The following is a 16,476-nucleotide window of genomic DNA, read 5'->3' on the forward strand; positions in this document are numbered from 1 at the left end:
GTTCTAGCCTTTTGCCTTGGAAATGAAATTAATGGAAACTATGTTGCAAGTTCAACATTTTCCACTGATCTCACTGAATGGTGGAACAGACTTGATGGGGCGAATGGTCTATTTCTGTCCATGGTCCACTTGGGTAAACCATGTGTTTTCCTGCTGATTGATGACACCCACCAAGTTCTCACTAAACCAGAAAATGTTACTTTCTCAAAAGGTTGAACCAACGTGTGATTTTATAATACTGTTCAGCACAGAGTTACAGGCTGATTTCATCCACAAATCTCTTCAGCCTGAGATCAATTTTTGATTTCACATTTAGTGCCTGTCACAGAATTTTCCCCTTTTGGAGCTGTGATTTCCTCAAATCTTGCTGGTGAATCGAAGACACAAATGAAACAAAGACCGTGCATACAAAAGTACTTTTATTAGTATTGCTCACTGTATGAATATGCCGAAGCTTCTCTGTGTGATACATACCACGTATGTTAGTAATTTAGTCATTGTTACTGTTACATTTTGCCATCAGGACTGCCTGTACTGCAAAGAGATGGAGAGGGCTTTTTTGTGTGTGTGCGTGTGTGGGGGGGTGGTGGTGGTGGAGAGTGGTGTGGTGGTGGAGGAGAGTGGTGTGGTGGTGGAGAGTGGTGTGGTGGTGGAGAGTGGTGTGGTGGTGGAGGAGAGTGGTGTGGTGGTGGAGAGCGGTGTGGTGGTGGAGAGCGGTGTGGTGGTGGAGAGCGGTGTGGTGGTGGAGAGCGGTGTGGTGGTGGAGAGTGGTGTGGTGGTGGAGTGGTGTGGTGGTGGAGGAGAGTGGTGTGGTGGTGGAGAGTGGTGTGGTGGTGGAGAGTGGTGTGGTGGTGGAGAGTGGTGTGGTGGTGGAGAGTGGTGTGGTGGTGGAGGAGAGTGGTGTGGTGGAGGAGAGTGGTGTGGTGGTGGAGGAGAGTGGTGTGGTGGAGGAGAGTGGTGTGGTGGAGGAGAGTGGTGTGGTGGAGGAGAGTGGTGTGGTGGTGGTGGAGAGTGGTGTGGTGGTGGTGGAGAGTGGTGTGGTGGTGGAGAGTGGTGTGGTGGAGGAGAGTGGTGTGGTGGAGGAGAGTGATGTGGTGGTGGAGAGTGGTGTGGTGGAGGAGAGTGGTGTGGTGGTGGAGAGTGGTGTGGTGGAGGAGAGTGGTGTGGTGGTGGAGGAGAGTGGTGTGGTGGAGGAGAGTGGTGTGGTGGTGGAGAGTGGTGTGGTGGAGGAGAGTGGTGTGGTGGAGGAGAGTGGTGTGGTGGAGGAGAGTGGTGTGGTGGAGGAGAGTGGTGTGGTGGTGGTGGAGAGTGGTGTGGTGGTGGAGAGTGGTGTGGTGGAGGAGAGTGGTGTGGTGGAGGAGAGTGGTGTGGTGGTGGAGGAGAGTGGTGTGGTGGTGGAGAGTGGTGTGGTGGAGGAGAGTGGTGTGGTGGACAGTGGTGTGGTGGTGGAGAGTGGTGTGGTGGTGGAGAGTGGTGTGGTGGTGGACAGTGGTGTGGTGGTGGAGAGTGGTGTGGTGGTGGAGAGTGGTGTGGTGGTGGACAGTGGTGTGGTGGTGGAGAGTGGTGTGGTGGAGGAGAGTGGTGTGGTGGAGAGTGGTGTGGTGGTGGAGGAGAGTGGTGTGGTGGAGGAGAGTGGTGTGGTGGTGGTGGACAGTGGTGTGGTGGTGGAGGAGAGTGGTGTGGTGGTGGAGAGTGGTGTGGTGGTGGTGGACAGTGGTGTGGTGGTGGAGAGTGGTGTGGTGGTGGAGGAGAGTGGTGTGGTGGTGGAGGAGGAGAGTGGTGTGGTGGAGGAGAGTGGTGTGGTGGTTATCCCAGCTCCAAGGCACTCAAGGGAGAAATACATTGCCATGTCTCATTGATCTGCAGAGACTACTCTGCAAGGCGGAGCAGAGCTGTCCAGTTTGAATGGCAGATGTCCCAACTTCATACTGTTTTTATGGTGCCACCCAATGTAAAGCATTATAGGACCCAAGCCATTGCCGCAGGATGCATCAACCATTTTGGAGTGGGATCCCCTCCATGTAAAATAACATAAATAAAATGCTAGGCAAAAATAAGAACCTGTAAATAATTAGTACATGGTAGGAGTTTCCTCTGTGTGCAGTCTGCATTTACAACATAGATTCCACTACAAGCCTTTGCAAAAGCAAGGTTATGGGTGGTGGGGTGATTTATATAGAATCATAGAATTCCAACAGTGCAGAAAGGCCATTTGGTCCATCGATCCCACACCAACAATCCCACCCAGGCCCCACCCCCGTAACCCCATGTATTTACCCTGCCAATTCCTCTGACACTAAAGGGGCAATTTAGCGTGGCCCATTCACCTAACCCACACATCTCTGGACTGTGGGAGGAAACCGGTGCACCCAGAGGAAACCCACGCCGACATGGGGAGAACGTGCAAACGTGCCTCACAGCGTCAGGGACCTGGGTTCAATTCCGGCCTTGGGTCCCTGTCTACGTGGAGTTGGCACGTTCTCCCCGTGTCTGCGTGGGTTTCCTCCGGGTGCTCCAGTTTCCTCCTAGTCCAAAGGTGTGCGGGTTAGGTCGATTGGCCATGCTAAATTGCCCTAGTGTCAGGGGATTAGCAGGGTAATTATGTGGGGTTATGGGACCAGGACCTGGATGGGATTGTGGTTGGTGCAGACTCGATAGGCCGAATGGCCTCCTTCTGCACTGTAGGGATTCTATCTAGATTCTATGATGCACACAATGACTCGAGGCTGGAATCGAACCGGGGTCCCTGGCGCTGTGAGACAGCAGTGCTAACCACTGCACCATCCTTGCTTAATGAGATAGTCATTGGTTGGGAGGTGATAGTTGGTGTACTGATAAAGTCACTGGACTGAAGACCCAGGCAGATCCTCTGGAGACTTCAAATCCCACTACAGCAGAAATTAAAACATTTGGAATTATAAAGCTAGCCTCAGTAACAGCACCCATGATAAGGATCACAGAATTGTTACAGCACAGGCCATTCAGCCCATCACGTCTGCACTGGTTCGCCAAACAAGCACCCTGACCTAGTGCCATTCCCCTGCTTGTCCGTGCCCCCCACCCCCATCTCTCACCCCCACCATACTCCTGCATTGTTTCTATTCCAACAATCAACAGCCTTCTTGAATATCTCAACTGAACCTGCCTCCACCATATTTCCAGGCTCCAACCACTTGCTGTGTGAAAATGTTTTTTCTCATATCACATTTGCTTCTTTTACTAACCACTATAAATCTGTGCCCTCTTGTTCTCGATTCCTGTCCCAACCTCTCCAATCTGTCCTCACAACTGAAGTTTCTCATTCCTGGAACCATTCTTGTAAACCTCTTCTGCACTCTCTCCAAAACGTTCACATCCTTCTTATACGGTGGTGCCCAGAACACTAAACAATTTTCCAGCTGAGGTCTAACTAGTGTCTTGTATAAGTTCAGCATAACCTCCTTGCTCTTGCACTCTGCAATATCATAGATTGTTGTAAAAATGCATCTGGATCAGCAATGTCCTGTTATGAAGGAAACCAGCCATTCTTACTTGGTTTGGTCTACATGTGGACTCTATACTCTTAATTGCCCTCTACAATGGCTATCAAGCCACTTAGGTCATGGGCAATTAGGAGCAGATAACAAGTGCTGCTCTTGCCAGTGACACTACATCCCCACGAAACATAGTACCTACTAACAGATCTCCCTTGCCACTGCTCGGAGTGAGTGGGAGGTTCAAGTGTTTTATAATAGAAATATTGACAAAATGACATGGCTACATATTGCATATAAAGTGTGTCTCAATTGCAGCTTTGAACATGTTGAATATTGTATGAGAGATCAGCCGAGTGAGGGCACACATGACCATTCCAGTTATGGTGAAGGGTATGATGCAAAGTTAAATTGTATCACAGAGCCCTTCTGAACATCAGCTGCACTGACCATGGCTTAGAACAGGAATTGATTTACAGACGAAATGCTCCTTGCCAATTACACTCTTACTGCTCTACAAGCATTGCCGGCTTATTCTGCAGCCTGAAAATTATCAGCTCTGAAGATTCATTCATAGCATGTAGACTTCACAGGCGAGGACAGCATTTATTGCACATTTCCAATTACCCTCGAAGTGAGTGGCTTTTCAAAGGGTCTAAGAGTCAACCCCATTGTTATGGCTCTGGAGTCACATATAGGCCAGACCAGGTAAGGACAACAGATTTCCTTTCCTAAAGGACATTAGTGAACCAGATGGGTTTTGATGATAACGGTTGCATGGTCATCATTTGACTTTTATTTTGAGATTTTTGCTCATCATCTGCTGTGGTCCCCAGAGCACTGCCCTGGGTCTCTGGATAACTAGCCCAGTGACAATACCATTCATGCCACCGTCTCCTCTATATTATCTGTTACAAAGTAACTGAGCACGTAGAATTCAAATTGGGAATTCAGCACAAATTTCCTTACCTACAGAGTGGTGAGAAAGCAGAATTCTCTCCAACTTATAGAGTGGTTGAGGTAAACGGGATGGATGTATTGAAGAGGGAGCTAGATAAGTGGCTGAGGGAGAAAGGAAGAGAAGGAGATGGTGAAAGGTTGAGGTGAAGTGGAGTTGGGAGGAGGTTTGTGTAAGGCATCAACATGAAATAGGCTGAATAACTTGTCCCTGTGTTGTACATTCAATGTAGCAAATAGAACTCAAATGAAGAATTGAGAAGGCGATGGAATCCAAGGTGGAATTTCCAAAGGGAATACAGGATATAAAGAACTGGGTGTCTGCGGGAGAGATGCAGCAGGGAATATTACATCATTTATGTCACACCCTAATTAACATTTCAAAGCTTTCCCTGTGCAATACTTCAACAGTAATGGCAACAATGATGCTACAATATACATTCCATGACACAGATACGAACATACATACAAATTAGGAGCAGGAATGACGCATCACTCTGCAGAAATATGGCACATTGTCCCGCGAGGTCACGAGGCGTCAAGAAGCCCCTTGAATCTGCTCCGCCATTCAATATCTGATCTGATTGAAACCTCAACTCCACATTTACATTTGAATCCAGAAAACACAGCAAATACCTGGTATGACTGACAGATCTAAAGTTTAAAGTTTATTTATTAGTCGGCTTACATTAACACTGCAATGAAGTCACTGTGAAAATCCCCTAGTCGCCACACTCCGGCGCCTGTTCGGGTTACACTGAGGGAGAATTTAGCACGGCCAATGCACCTAACCAGCACGTCTTTCGGACTGTGGGAGGAAACCAGAGGAAACCCACGCAGACACGGGGGAGAGCGTGCAAACTCCACACAGGCAGTGACCCAAGCTGGGAATCGAACCCGGGTCTCTGGCGCTGTGAGGCAGCAGTGCTAACCACTGTGCCATTCTGCGGCGGGGGGGGAAGGAGCTAATGTTTCAGCTCTAGTTGACCTTTCATCAGGTCATGACCTGAAGTATTCTTCTCTCTCCACAGACGCTGCCAGGCATGCTGACTATTTAAAGCATTTGTCCTCCTTACGTACATTGGTACGGAGGCACAAGTATAGCGTGTGCATGCCACATAATTCACTGAATTCCCTCCACACTCCAACCCCCGCCCCTTACTCTATTAGTCTTAGAACAATTTTCAACGCATTCCAACTGCGGCGAGACACAAGGTGAGAATCCATCTTCAGTGAAGACCTCGCGAGGCTGATGGCCAAGCCGCGAATGGATGACTCCGCCGATCGATAAGGCTGCCTGTTCTTTGCTCCTATTGGTTTACCTCCCACTCCTGCCAGCCCCCGCTTTCGGTACTGGGGCACTGGCAGAGTTCCCCGGGCGTTGTTCCTTGTGCGTGACAGGTGTTGCTTTTGGTGTTGACGCGAGTGTCACTCCGCGGGATGTGCCCATGGCACTGCTCCGAAAGTGGAAAACATGGCATGGTGCCCCGTGAGGTCACAAGGTGTCAACTGCTTCCCGACAATAGGCACGAGCTGCCGTTAGTTACTGATCGTGCCCCCGCCTGCTCCCCCCCGCCCCTGGCATGTGCGCAGCTCCGGATCAGAAGAAAACAAACGCGGTACAACTGTTTCTCTTCCCTTTCCTTAAAAACTGGGACACACACAATTTGCATGGAGTTAGATGAGGTGCTGTCACTGGCAGGGACAAGGCAGTGCCGTGATATTACAGGTTCCTCCCCAAGCTTCACCAGGGTCTGGTGTTCCTGAACTCATGCTTGTGCCGTATCCATTGGGCGCTGAGGGGAACTCCCAGTCCGACCCAGGGAACGGTGCTGCCTCGCTCTTTCTCGCCGTACAGCCGGGCCGCCCCTTCCTCATGTGGGGCCCGGTGGACCGCTGCGACCTTCCCCTTGCTGTCCCTCGCTCCTCCTACACAGAGATGTTCCTCCGGTTTTGCTGGGCTGGGGTTTTCCTGGGCCTGGGCTTCCTTGGCCAGTGGGGACACCACTTTCTGGGCCTGCTGTGCAGTGAGGGGCCGTCTCGGCCCCCTAGGTGCCAGCGGGAGCTCGAAGTCTCCGGCACACGGCATCTGGTTCCGGTTTGAGTCTGAGTCGCAGGTCAGGCCCTTGAGATCCAATGGTGGAACGCTCTGGGCTGGCTGGTCGGGCTGGCTGGTTGGGATATCCGTGACTCTGAATTAAAACATAAAGCACAGGAACAATGTTAAATAACCCCACCATTCACACGGGATGATTCTGTGCAAGGTCTCTTAAAAGACAACAACGCACAATCGCTCTGCTTTCAAATTACATCAGATGCACAGCACGGAAACAGGTCACGTGGGCCGTCCTCCCTGACAACATTTCATACAATACTGCAACTCAGAAAGGGCCTTTCAGCCCATTGAATCTGCACTGGCTCTTTCAATGTGTTAGTCCCACTTCATCCAACACCCTCACCCCCGACATCCTGCTATTTCTTCCTCGAGCACTGATCCAATTCTCTCTTTCTGGAGAAAACAACGTGGAGTCTTAGAGGTTTACAGCATGGAAACAGGCCCTTCGGCCCAACTTGTCCATGCCGCCCAATTTTTACCATTTAGTCCCAATTTCCCGCATTTGGCCCATATCCCTCTATACCCATCTTACCCACGTAACTGTCCAAATGCTTCTTAAAAGACAAAATTGTACCCACCTCTACTAGTACCTCTGACAGCTTGTTCCAGACACTCACCACCCTCTGTGAAAAAATTACCCCTCTGGACCCTCTCACCTTAAACCTATGTCTTCTAGTTTTAGACTCCACCAACTTTGGGAAAAGATGTTGACTATAGATATAGTCAACAATCTATTGACAAATTCCGTTTTCCGCCGACAACTTGTTCAAGTCTTTTCCCCCCAAATCGCCGGGGAGCCTGAGGAGCCTATCGTGTCCCGGTGCTTTCCCCTTGGCAACACCTCGCCCAATCAGACAGAGTCAACTTGCAACCAATCTGCACCCTGCCTTCTCCTGCAGTACAAATTGTTGCAAGCCTTTGAAATTTGGCACTCTTGTGTTTGTCCTGATGAAAGGCTTTGGCAACTTGTTTAACTTTTCAGCAATATTCAAGAAATAGACATTCACCGAGAGATCTTGGGTGGAGTCTGCGGGGGACTGGGAAGCGGTTTAACAACACACGTGGGAACCTTTATTCTTTTAACAAGTGGCAGTATGCCCGTGTCCGAGACTGGACAATCGAGGCAGATGTTTGTCACTCACCCTGGTTCCAGCTGTTCGGTCTGCCCTGGTGAGTCCTGGTCACAGCCTGGAAAAAAGAAGCTACTATTACACGGGGCTTTAACAGTTCCTGCCTTGCCGTTCTCTGCAAGGCGCCCCCAGAAAGTCGAGAATTATATAGAATTCCTCGTCTCACTCGTGCACGGCTGTGCGTGCGATGAATTATTTCAAAGTGCACCTGTGCAACAAGGTGAATGCCCAGTTCTATTCTTTTTAAAGAAAGGTGACCATAATGTCTTGTATCACAGCCACAAAAAAATAGATATTTTTAAATGTTGGATTAAAATGTCCAAGTTAATCCAGCTGATGCCCAACAAGTCTGATGAATTTGATGAAAACAGCACAAGACCAGACACACAATAACGTGGCAAACAGATACAAAAACGGAAAGCACTGGACCTGAGCAGGTCTGGCAGCATCTGTGTTACAACACAGTCTAGATAAATGACCTAAACAGACTTGCATTGAATTTAAAGCAAAGGAACAGACCACCCAGCCCATGTCGGTGTTCATGCCCCACACTGTCCTCCTCCCACTCCTCTTTTTGTCTCACCCTCTATGTATTGTCCCTCATACAGCTCCCCCTTAAATGCTGCCGTGGTTACCTGTCTCCAGTGCTCTTTGTGGCAGTGATTTCCGCACTCCAACCATTCCCTGGGCAAAGAGCTTTCTCCAAAAGGAATTTTGGTCTGGATATTGAGAGAATTCTCTTGTTTTTCCGTAATGGGGGAGGGGGGGGGGGGGGGAGAGAGAGGAGGAGGATGCGGCGGGAGAAATGGAGGCACGGAATCCTGCACCCGAAACAGCAGAACAGGGTGGGGTGGGGGGGTCTAAGAATCGCTAAATAGTACAGGAGATGACCATTTGGTCCATCGATTCTGTGCCGGCTCTTGAAGAACAACACAGTTGTGTTTTTTTTTGAAAAGGGAGATAAAAGGTGCTGAAACTCTGCGTCACTTGGCGAGTACACTCTGCACTCTCTCCTTTCCTTCCCTATGAACGGTATGCTTTGTCTGTATAGCGCGTAAGAAACAATACTTTTCACTGTATACTAATACATGTGACAATAAATCAAATCAAATATGGGACAAGTGAGTCACACAGACATGCAAGCACATACAGCTGAATTAAACTTAAGAAAAACTCTCGTGCTCGAGAAATACACAAAATCACGAGGAGCTGCGTGGAAAGGCAGCTGCTTAATATGCAAACAATAATTACATTGCTCACCTGTTGGTCTTGACCTCTCTGCCGCGCCTTCTGGAGACTGGGCGCTACTCCTGTTGTAGCGACTGTACATGTTGCCCATGGCGACCATTCCCTGCTGCTCGGGCGTGCTGTTCCGAGGAAAGAAAAACGGGGGGGGGAGAGAAGGGGGGGAGCGGTGGGAAGAAGCGGTAAAGGAAGGAGAGCAGGGTGGGGAGGAGGAGGATTGGGGTGTGGGCAAGGAAGAGCGGGACGAAAGGGTGTGGAATTTGTTGAGGAGGAAGAAAAAGAATGGGTGGTGGAGGAAAGAAGTGGAACATCGAGAGGAGGCAAAGGAAACATGGAGCGTGCGGAAGCCAAGTGGAAAATAATAGGATGGGTGGGGAACAAAATAATGAGAATGTCAAGCCAATGAAGCAATGGATGAGAAAAGAGCCAAAAGCAATGATCCAAATAAACTCAAAAGCTGAACGAAATGGTTCTTTTGGCAGCAGATGGATAACAGCAGGATTCTATTTTATTAAAATCTAAGCAACACCCTCTCTCCAATGGAACTGCTCACCACAAGGTGGAGGTCACACTGTTTGGCCCAGGATGGGTATTTTGCACCATGTAATACTTACATGTGCTATTTGGCTGCGACAGGGCAGCTGGGTTCAACCTGTGCTGCCTAGTGAAGCCCACAAAGTGTTTGGTTTGCAGCAATTAAACAGATATCAAGGTCAGTTAGAGGCTAATTGCTGCAAAGCACACCAAAAGTCAATTAGAGTTTAATTGCAGTAAAGTGCACCAAGGTTCATCCCAGGCTAAAGTGCTGACGCTTTTTTTCTCTTCAGCTTTGTGAGCTTTCAATTGCATTTTAAAAGGAGCGTTTTGCCTCAAGTGTTGTATCGTACATACAATTAACTAACTAGTGGATCTGCAGAATGGTTGGTTACTGTAAGTCAGAGGATGTGTTGTGGTTGTTTTACAAAGGTGAAGGAAGCGACCAGGTCATGCACAGTATGTTACTCTGCCGCTATAGTTTAGGTGTGTGGATACTTCCAAGTTGATGGCTGTTGCAGATTGGGGTTGGTGTTCCTGGTCTTTTCAGAGTATCATAGAATCCCTACAGTGCAGAAGGAGGCCATTCGGCCCATCGAGTCTGCACTGACCACAATCCCCATAACCCTTCTTATTTACCCTACTAACCACCTGACACTAGGGTCAATTTAGCATGGCCAATCCACCTAACCCGCACATCTTTGGAGTGTGGGAGGAAACCGGAGCACCCAGAGGAAACCCACACAGATACGGGGAGAATGTGCAGACTCCGCACAGACAGTGACCCAAGCTGGAAATTGAACCTGGGTCCCTGGCACTGTGAGGCAGCAGTGTTAACCACTGTGCTACGATGTTGCCAAAAACAGCCGAACATTTTCTCTTTTTAAAATAAAACACCAATTAAACCAACATCAGTTTAGAAAAAACACACCATCTGTTCATTACCACGTCTCTGCTGTGGGATCTTGCTGACCGGTAAAATGGTTGCTATGCTGCCTACGTAACTCAATTGGGCTGTGAAGCATTTTGGGACATCCTCAGCTGGCGAAAGGCGCTACATAAATGCAAGCTTTTTCCTCTATAAAGCCACAAAGTTTAATTTTAAAAAGGGCCAAGATTGAGTCGGTATTTACTTGATGTTTGCTCAGGGAAGTCTTCAGATTCGAAAGCACGCCTCCAGTTCAACGGCCGGTGACGGCTGGTATTAAGTTTTATACTTTGCTCAGAGTTAACGTTTTGCACTCATCACAGTGCAACACCTGCAGTGAAAGAAGTACCGTTTCTCTTTTTAGCTCGCTATTGGCAAAGCTCCTGTGAGGGTTTTGTTTGTGACATGTTGTTGCACAAGGGGAGGGCTTGTTTATACTTTATTTTTCTGCTTAAATCTAAAGATGGATTCATGCACAGTTCAGCCAAGAGGCTGCAGATATTCTGGCTCTTTAAGTATTCTCCGAGTACATACGATTGGAAGTGATTGGCGGCTGTTTCTTTACACTTCCCAGCCCCTTCCCCTGAAAGCTGACACACAGATTTACATCAGACAGCACGCGAAGGGTGAAGGAATCCACATTTGCAAAACTGTTGCTCATATCTCCAAAGGCCGGTTGCCAAACTGAGAGCAAAATAACTGCCAAAAAAGCCCGAGAGAACATCCGGGGCACATGCAGGTAAATTAAACTCTACAGAAAACAAAACCCAACGGGGTCTTGGTGTAGAGAAGCAATGTGTATAATAACACAGTGGTGAGTATCCCATTATAAAGAGGTATTAAAACCATGTAAGTGTGCCAGTGCAGACTTAACCAGGACGATCCCAGAAATGGGATGCTGGAGTTATTAGGATATGGTCCTGGAGATGTTGGGACTATTTTCAGTGGAGCGGAGGAGATTTGAAAGAGGCTTTTATAATTTTGAGGAGTGATTTTCCTTTTTTTTTGGTCCTGGTTGAACAGGAATGGCCACTGGTCGCCCAGAAAGTGTGGGGTGAGGTTAGGAGAGGTTTATCCACACAGAGCAGTGTGGGCCTGGTGTGGCCCTCTGTCGGCTGTGGCCCTCTGTCGGCTGTGGCCCTCTGTCGGCTGTGGCCCTCTGTCGGCTGTGGCCCTCTGTCGGCTGTGGCCCTCTGTCGGCTGTGGTCGAGACAGAGGCTTTTCTGGCAAAATTGGATAAGTGTTCAATTAGGGGGGTGGCGGTGAGGGAGAGATGGTGGTGTTGTGGAAACTTCACTGAACTAGTAATCCTGAGACCCAGGCTAATGGTTTGGGGGGGACACGGGTTAAAAACCCACCACAGCAGCCGCAGGAATTTAAATTGAATGAACAAATCTCGAACATAAAGCTGGTCTTGGCCATGACAAACAGGGTCCCTGGCGCTGTGAGGCAGCAGTGCCAACCACTGTGCCACCGGGAACTGACATCACGATGCACCTCACCAGATGGCTCACTGAGATATGTTAACCAACACCATGGGTGAGCAGGGTCGCAAAGAGGGTGAAGGCTGGGACGGAAAAAACAAAACACGCACCAGAAAGTGGGAGGTCCAATCACCCAGGGCTTTATTGTAAACATAGAAACTACATCGTAGGGTCTTATGATCACATTTCTTCACAGACATGCAGGAACTAAAACAAACACACACGCACCCCAACCTGGGATCACTGGGAAAGATCAGGAGCAGACCACACTGATTGGACAGCCAACAGATACCTTACTCCTAACCACAACATCACAAGCCACATCCCGCCGCAGCCCAGAGGTATATCCCAGCGGAAGATACAAACTTCATGCCCCTGGTTTCCTGAATACCAGGCTGATAAGCCAGCATTCCTTACATTACTCATACTGCTTGTTCCCCCCGACCCCTTGCCTGCTAAATTTTTAACAAACCCACCCATGCCAGCGAGCTCCTCAATGTATCATAGAATCCTACAGTGCAGGAGGAGGTCATTCGGCCCATCGAGTCTGCACCGACCACAATCCCACCCAGGTCCTATCCCCATAACCCCATGCATTTACCCTAGTCCCCTGACACTAAGGGGCAATTTAGCATGGCCAATCCACCTAACCTGCACATCTTTGGACTGTGGGAGGAAACCCACGCAGACACGGGGAGAACGTGCAAACTCCAGACAGTGACCCGAGCCGGGAATCGAACCCGGGTCCCTGGCGCTGCGAGGCAGCAGTGCTAACCACTGTGCCGCCGTGCCGCCCCATTGAAGTCGACGTATAAAATAGAGGGGTGTCAAGGACAGGGCAGACTTCCCTCTCCAGAAAGGAGTCTGACTTGGCCCTCACACTCGATGTTTAGCCAGTGGGGTGGTTATAATCAATGGTAATCCTGTGCAATTCCAAGCCCCTCACTCCACTCTCAACCTAGGGGTGCCAAGGACCATCGCAGTACCACTCACGGTCAGCTAACACAGCAAGAGGCAAAATGGGATCTTTCTCTGCTCAGTACCGAGTGGTAGCTAGCCATCTGCACGTGTTGTCACCCACAGGACCGGACAGCCTGCAGTGAGTGCACAGCGCGCGACAGGACTATGGCTGTCGACATACCAAGTCCAGGCGCTCAGATCCTGCCAGGGCAACTTGTGAAACTGGCGTCAATAAATCTCCTCACCTCTGGCCTGGCACCAGAAACTATTGGGGTTCAGAGTGAATCTGCCCACTGAACAAACTGATGGGATCAGGGGGCGACGCGGATTCTACACCCCACCTGATTTTAATCTCTGTCGACTTCAAGGAGTAATACAAGAATGGATTTAAAGCGAGTGTCCCACTCGTCTAGCAGCCCCTATAATCCTTGACCTACATTGGACTCCGGTCCCACATTACATGATGGATATGCTGCTCTTTGAAGTGGCCTCGGAAGTCACCCGGGGCAACCAGAAAACAGACAATAAATTCAGCTCTACATCCCAAGGAGAAATAATAAAAATAGATCCCTTTTGTTGCCTCACTCCACCGAGATATTTCATAAATGGATAAACGCACGTGCCTTTGACCTCACGAACTCATACAGAAAATAAAATTCATTGTTTACAGATTCATTCACAGGACGTGGGCAATGTTGCCGCTAAGTATTGTGCACGGCCGGTTCATTTATATGCATGGTGTTCCTTCAATTTTCTTTGCATCGCTGTGCACACGAGATATCTTAAAGGAACACGAGTGGCCTGTGCGATACTGTCTAAGTGTGCGGTTGGGCACAAAGGGATTGGAAATGGACGCCACTACCCAAGCCAACATTAACTGCCCCCGAGAAGGTGGTGGGTGAGCCGTTTCCTTTAGCCACAGCAGTCTGAGCCGTTTCCTTTAGCCACAGCAGTCCATGTGGTGCAGATACACCCACAGTGCTGCTGGGAAGGGACTTTGACCCAGCGGCAGAGAAGGAACGGCCAATGTATTTCCAAGCCAGGATGGTGAGTGGCTTGGAGGGGAACCTCCAGGTGGTGGCGTATCTGCTGCCCTTGTCCTTCTAGATGGTTGCAGTCGTGGGAAGTACTGCCTAAGGAACCTTGGTCAGTTCCTGCAGTGTATCTTGTGGATGGTACACACTGCTACCGCTACGATTCGGTGGAGGGAGGGAATGAATGTTTGTGGATGGGGAGCCAATCAAGCAGGCTGCTTTGTTGTGGATTGTGCTAACCTTCTTGAACTTTGTTGGAGCTGCACCCACCCAGGCAAGCGGAGAGCATTCCATCACACTCCTGACTGGGAAATACGAAGCACCGATGGACAGAACAGCTTCCTGACATCAGTCCTGAGCTTGCCATTGCCTGGTTTCCATCAAAGACCGCCTTGTCGTGCAGCCCACCAACCTAAAAGAAAAGAGGTCCCAGACTTGCCTTTCCGTTACCTTTAGCATCTTGCACACTTCCAGATAAAGACGTCTAGGCTGAAGAGGCAGTCAGCCAGTGACAAAGGGCTTCAACTCTTGGCTCAGTCTGAACCAAGTGGAGAGGCGCGGCGTTTCAAAAAACATCATTTGCAAAAGCAAAAATAGTTGGCAGCACGTCAGAAACGTGCCCTGCTGCCTTGTGGGTAAAGAGCCAATCAATGCCCTCAATACCCACCACCCAGTAAGAACAGAACACAATGAAATCGCTAGAAATACTCCGCAGGTCAGGTCATGGCGAGGGAGTGTCTGCAGAGAGAAACACAATTAACGTTTCAGGCCCAGCTGACCTTTCATCAGAACTGAAGACAAAAACATCATAGAAAACAACAGAAAAACTCAGCAGATCAGAGAGTCTAAGAGTCACGTGGACGCGAAATGTTGACTCTTGTCTCTCTCACGTCACGGATGCTGCCAGGCCTGCTGAGCTTTTCCAGCGTTTTCTGTTTTTATTTCAGATTTCCAGTATCCGTCGTATTTTGCTTTTCTTTTCGAAGTTAAAAATGTAATAGGCTTTGATTGAGCGTGAAGGTTGGGGCAAGGGTCTGCAGGAAGAAAAGGGAGATTAAATAGAGAAAGGTTTCACGGTGCGAAAGGCAACGAGCATGGTGATGGGTCCAGTAAAGAAACAAGAGATGCTTCCAGGTGAGTGTGATATGAAGAGAGAGATAAAACTAAGAAAAAACTTACAACAGGATGGAGGCAGAAGTTATGATCTCAAATTGTTCAACACAGTGTTGAACCAGAAGGCTGCAGGGTGCCGAGATGAAAGGTGAGGCGCTGTTTCTAGTATTTCAATGGAGCAGGTCTGCAGGCCGTGGACAGAAAAGGGCAGAGTGGGAGCGAGGTGGAGCACTAAAATGACAAGCGACAGGAGGCTCGGGGGTCACACTTGCCTTATTTAATCTCTCAGGCCTCTCACCCTATTGAAGACCTTCCCTTTCATCACCCACCCCTCCCCGCCACCCCCCCACAACACCCCATCAACCAGCTCAAAACCTGTTACATTTCTATGTTACAAGCCTATTACATGTCTATTATTCTTCAGTCTTGATGGAAGGTCACCTCGACCTGAAAAGCTAACGTTGTTTCTCTCCACAGAGGCTGTCCAGCTGCCGTGTATTTCCAGCATCTTCAGTGTATTGTCCCTTTTTTTTCATCCTTTTTTTTTTAAGAAAAGCGTCGACCGACACCAGTCTCAGCCAACAAGTTGGATGGAGGTGGGAGCGGGACTTACAGCAGGACTCACAATAACAGTCTATTTATACAATATCTACCTACTCAACAAACATGAACACCGCACTATAGCCAACAGTCTACAGAGTCTATCTCCACTAACTACAGCAAACTGAACTCATGACTAGCTACAGCAACGTCTCCCAATAAAAGCAGGATTACTCCTCCAGGAACATAGTTACTTTTATGCACATGACAACAATTGTCTCCCTGTGCGATTGGTGAGGAATTGTCCAGTCGGAATGGAGCTCATGGGAACAGTGGTATCGTCATTAAGATGCTCATTAATTAGAAATTAAGGGAGGGGAGAGGGTTGCCAACTCTTAGGATATGTTACTGGAGGTGCCCTTGCATGACTGTCCCCCTTCAGAGCACCCATGCTGCCTTTTGCCCCACCACTATTCGCCTGACTCGGAGTGCACTGCCTTCCCATAGACAATCTGAAATCAAACAGACCCTTCATTACACGATCGGATGATTTCAGATCGTAATATTACCAACAGCAAAGGTCACAACAATTTACACTGCACGAGAAGAGAGTGCTGAGTGATTGGCAAGTGGACTCTGATTGGTGGAGGCACTGCCATGGAGGATGCAGCAAGGAACAGTTAACTGCCAAGTTATTGTTCAAATTCAAACCAAGCAGGGTTACACTTGGTCGAGGCATTACCACTGACGTGGACAAACCCAGGGCAGAAAATCGTGAGAAAAATCCACTCACTAGTTTTCGCCATTCACTTTATCAACATCTCGCAATGATTTAAGGTGTTCATCTTACACTAATTACAATGTTACCTACTTTGACAAGTAGGGACCAGCTTTCTGACAAAAGGTGAAACCAAAGGCCTTGCCAACCCCCTTTAGGTTCAATTTGAAGGGGAGTGGAGGAG

General features: G+C 48.9%; 1 protein-coding gene across 1 annotated transcript in view; it reads right to left on the reverse strand.

Annotated features, from left to right (window-relative positions):
- Window positions 1-3,086: 3,086 nt before the first annotated feature.
- Window positions 3,087-16,476, reverse strand: part of LOC144497668 (alpha-tubulin N-acetyltransferase 1-like) — a 28,846-nt gene continuing 15,456 nt past the window's right edge. Inside the window, exons 5-7 of the mRNA XM_078219110.1 lie at window positions 8,937-9,043; window positions 7,689-7,734; window positions 3,087-6,622 (exon numbers count right to left, since the gene is read on the reverse strand). Coding sequence (XP_078075236.1) covers window positions 6,175-6,622; window positions 7,689-7,734; window positions 8,937-9,043 — 601 coding nt within the window. The 3' untranslated portion in view covers window positions 3,087-6,174. The remainder of the gene's footprint in view (window positions 6,623-7,688; window positions 7,735-8,936; window positions 9,044-16,476) is intronic.

This window comes from Mustelus asterias, chromosome 8, assembly GCF_964213995.1.
Source record: "Mustelus asterias chromosome 8, sMusAst1.hap1.1, whole genome shotgun sequence".
In the NCBI taxonomy this organism is placed as follows: domain Eukaryota; kingdom Metazoa; phylum Chordata; class Chondrichthyes; order Carcharhiniformes; family Triakidae; genus Mustelus; species Mustelus asterias.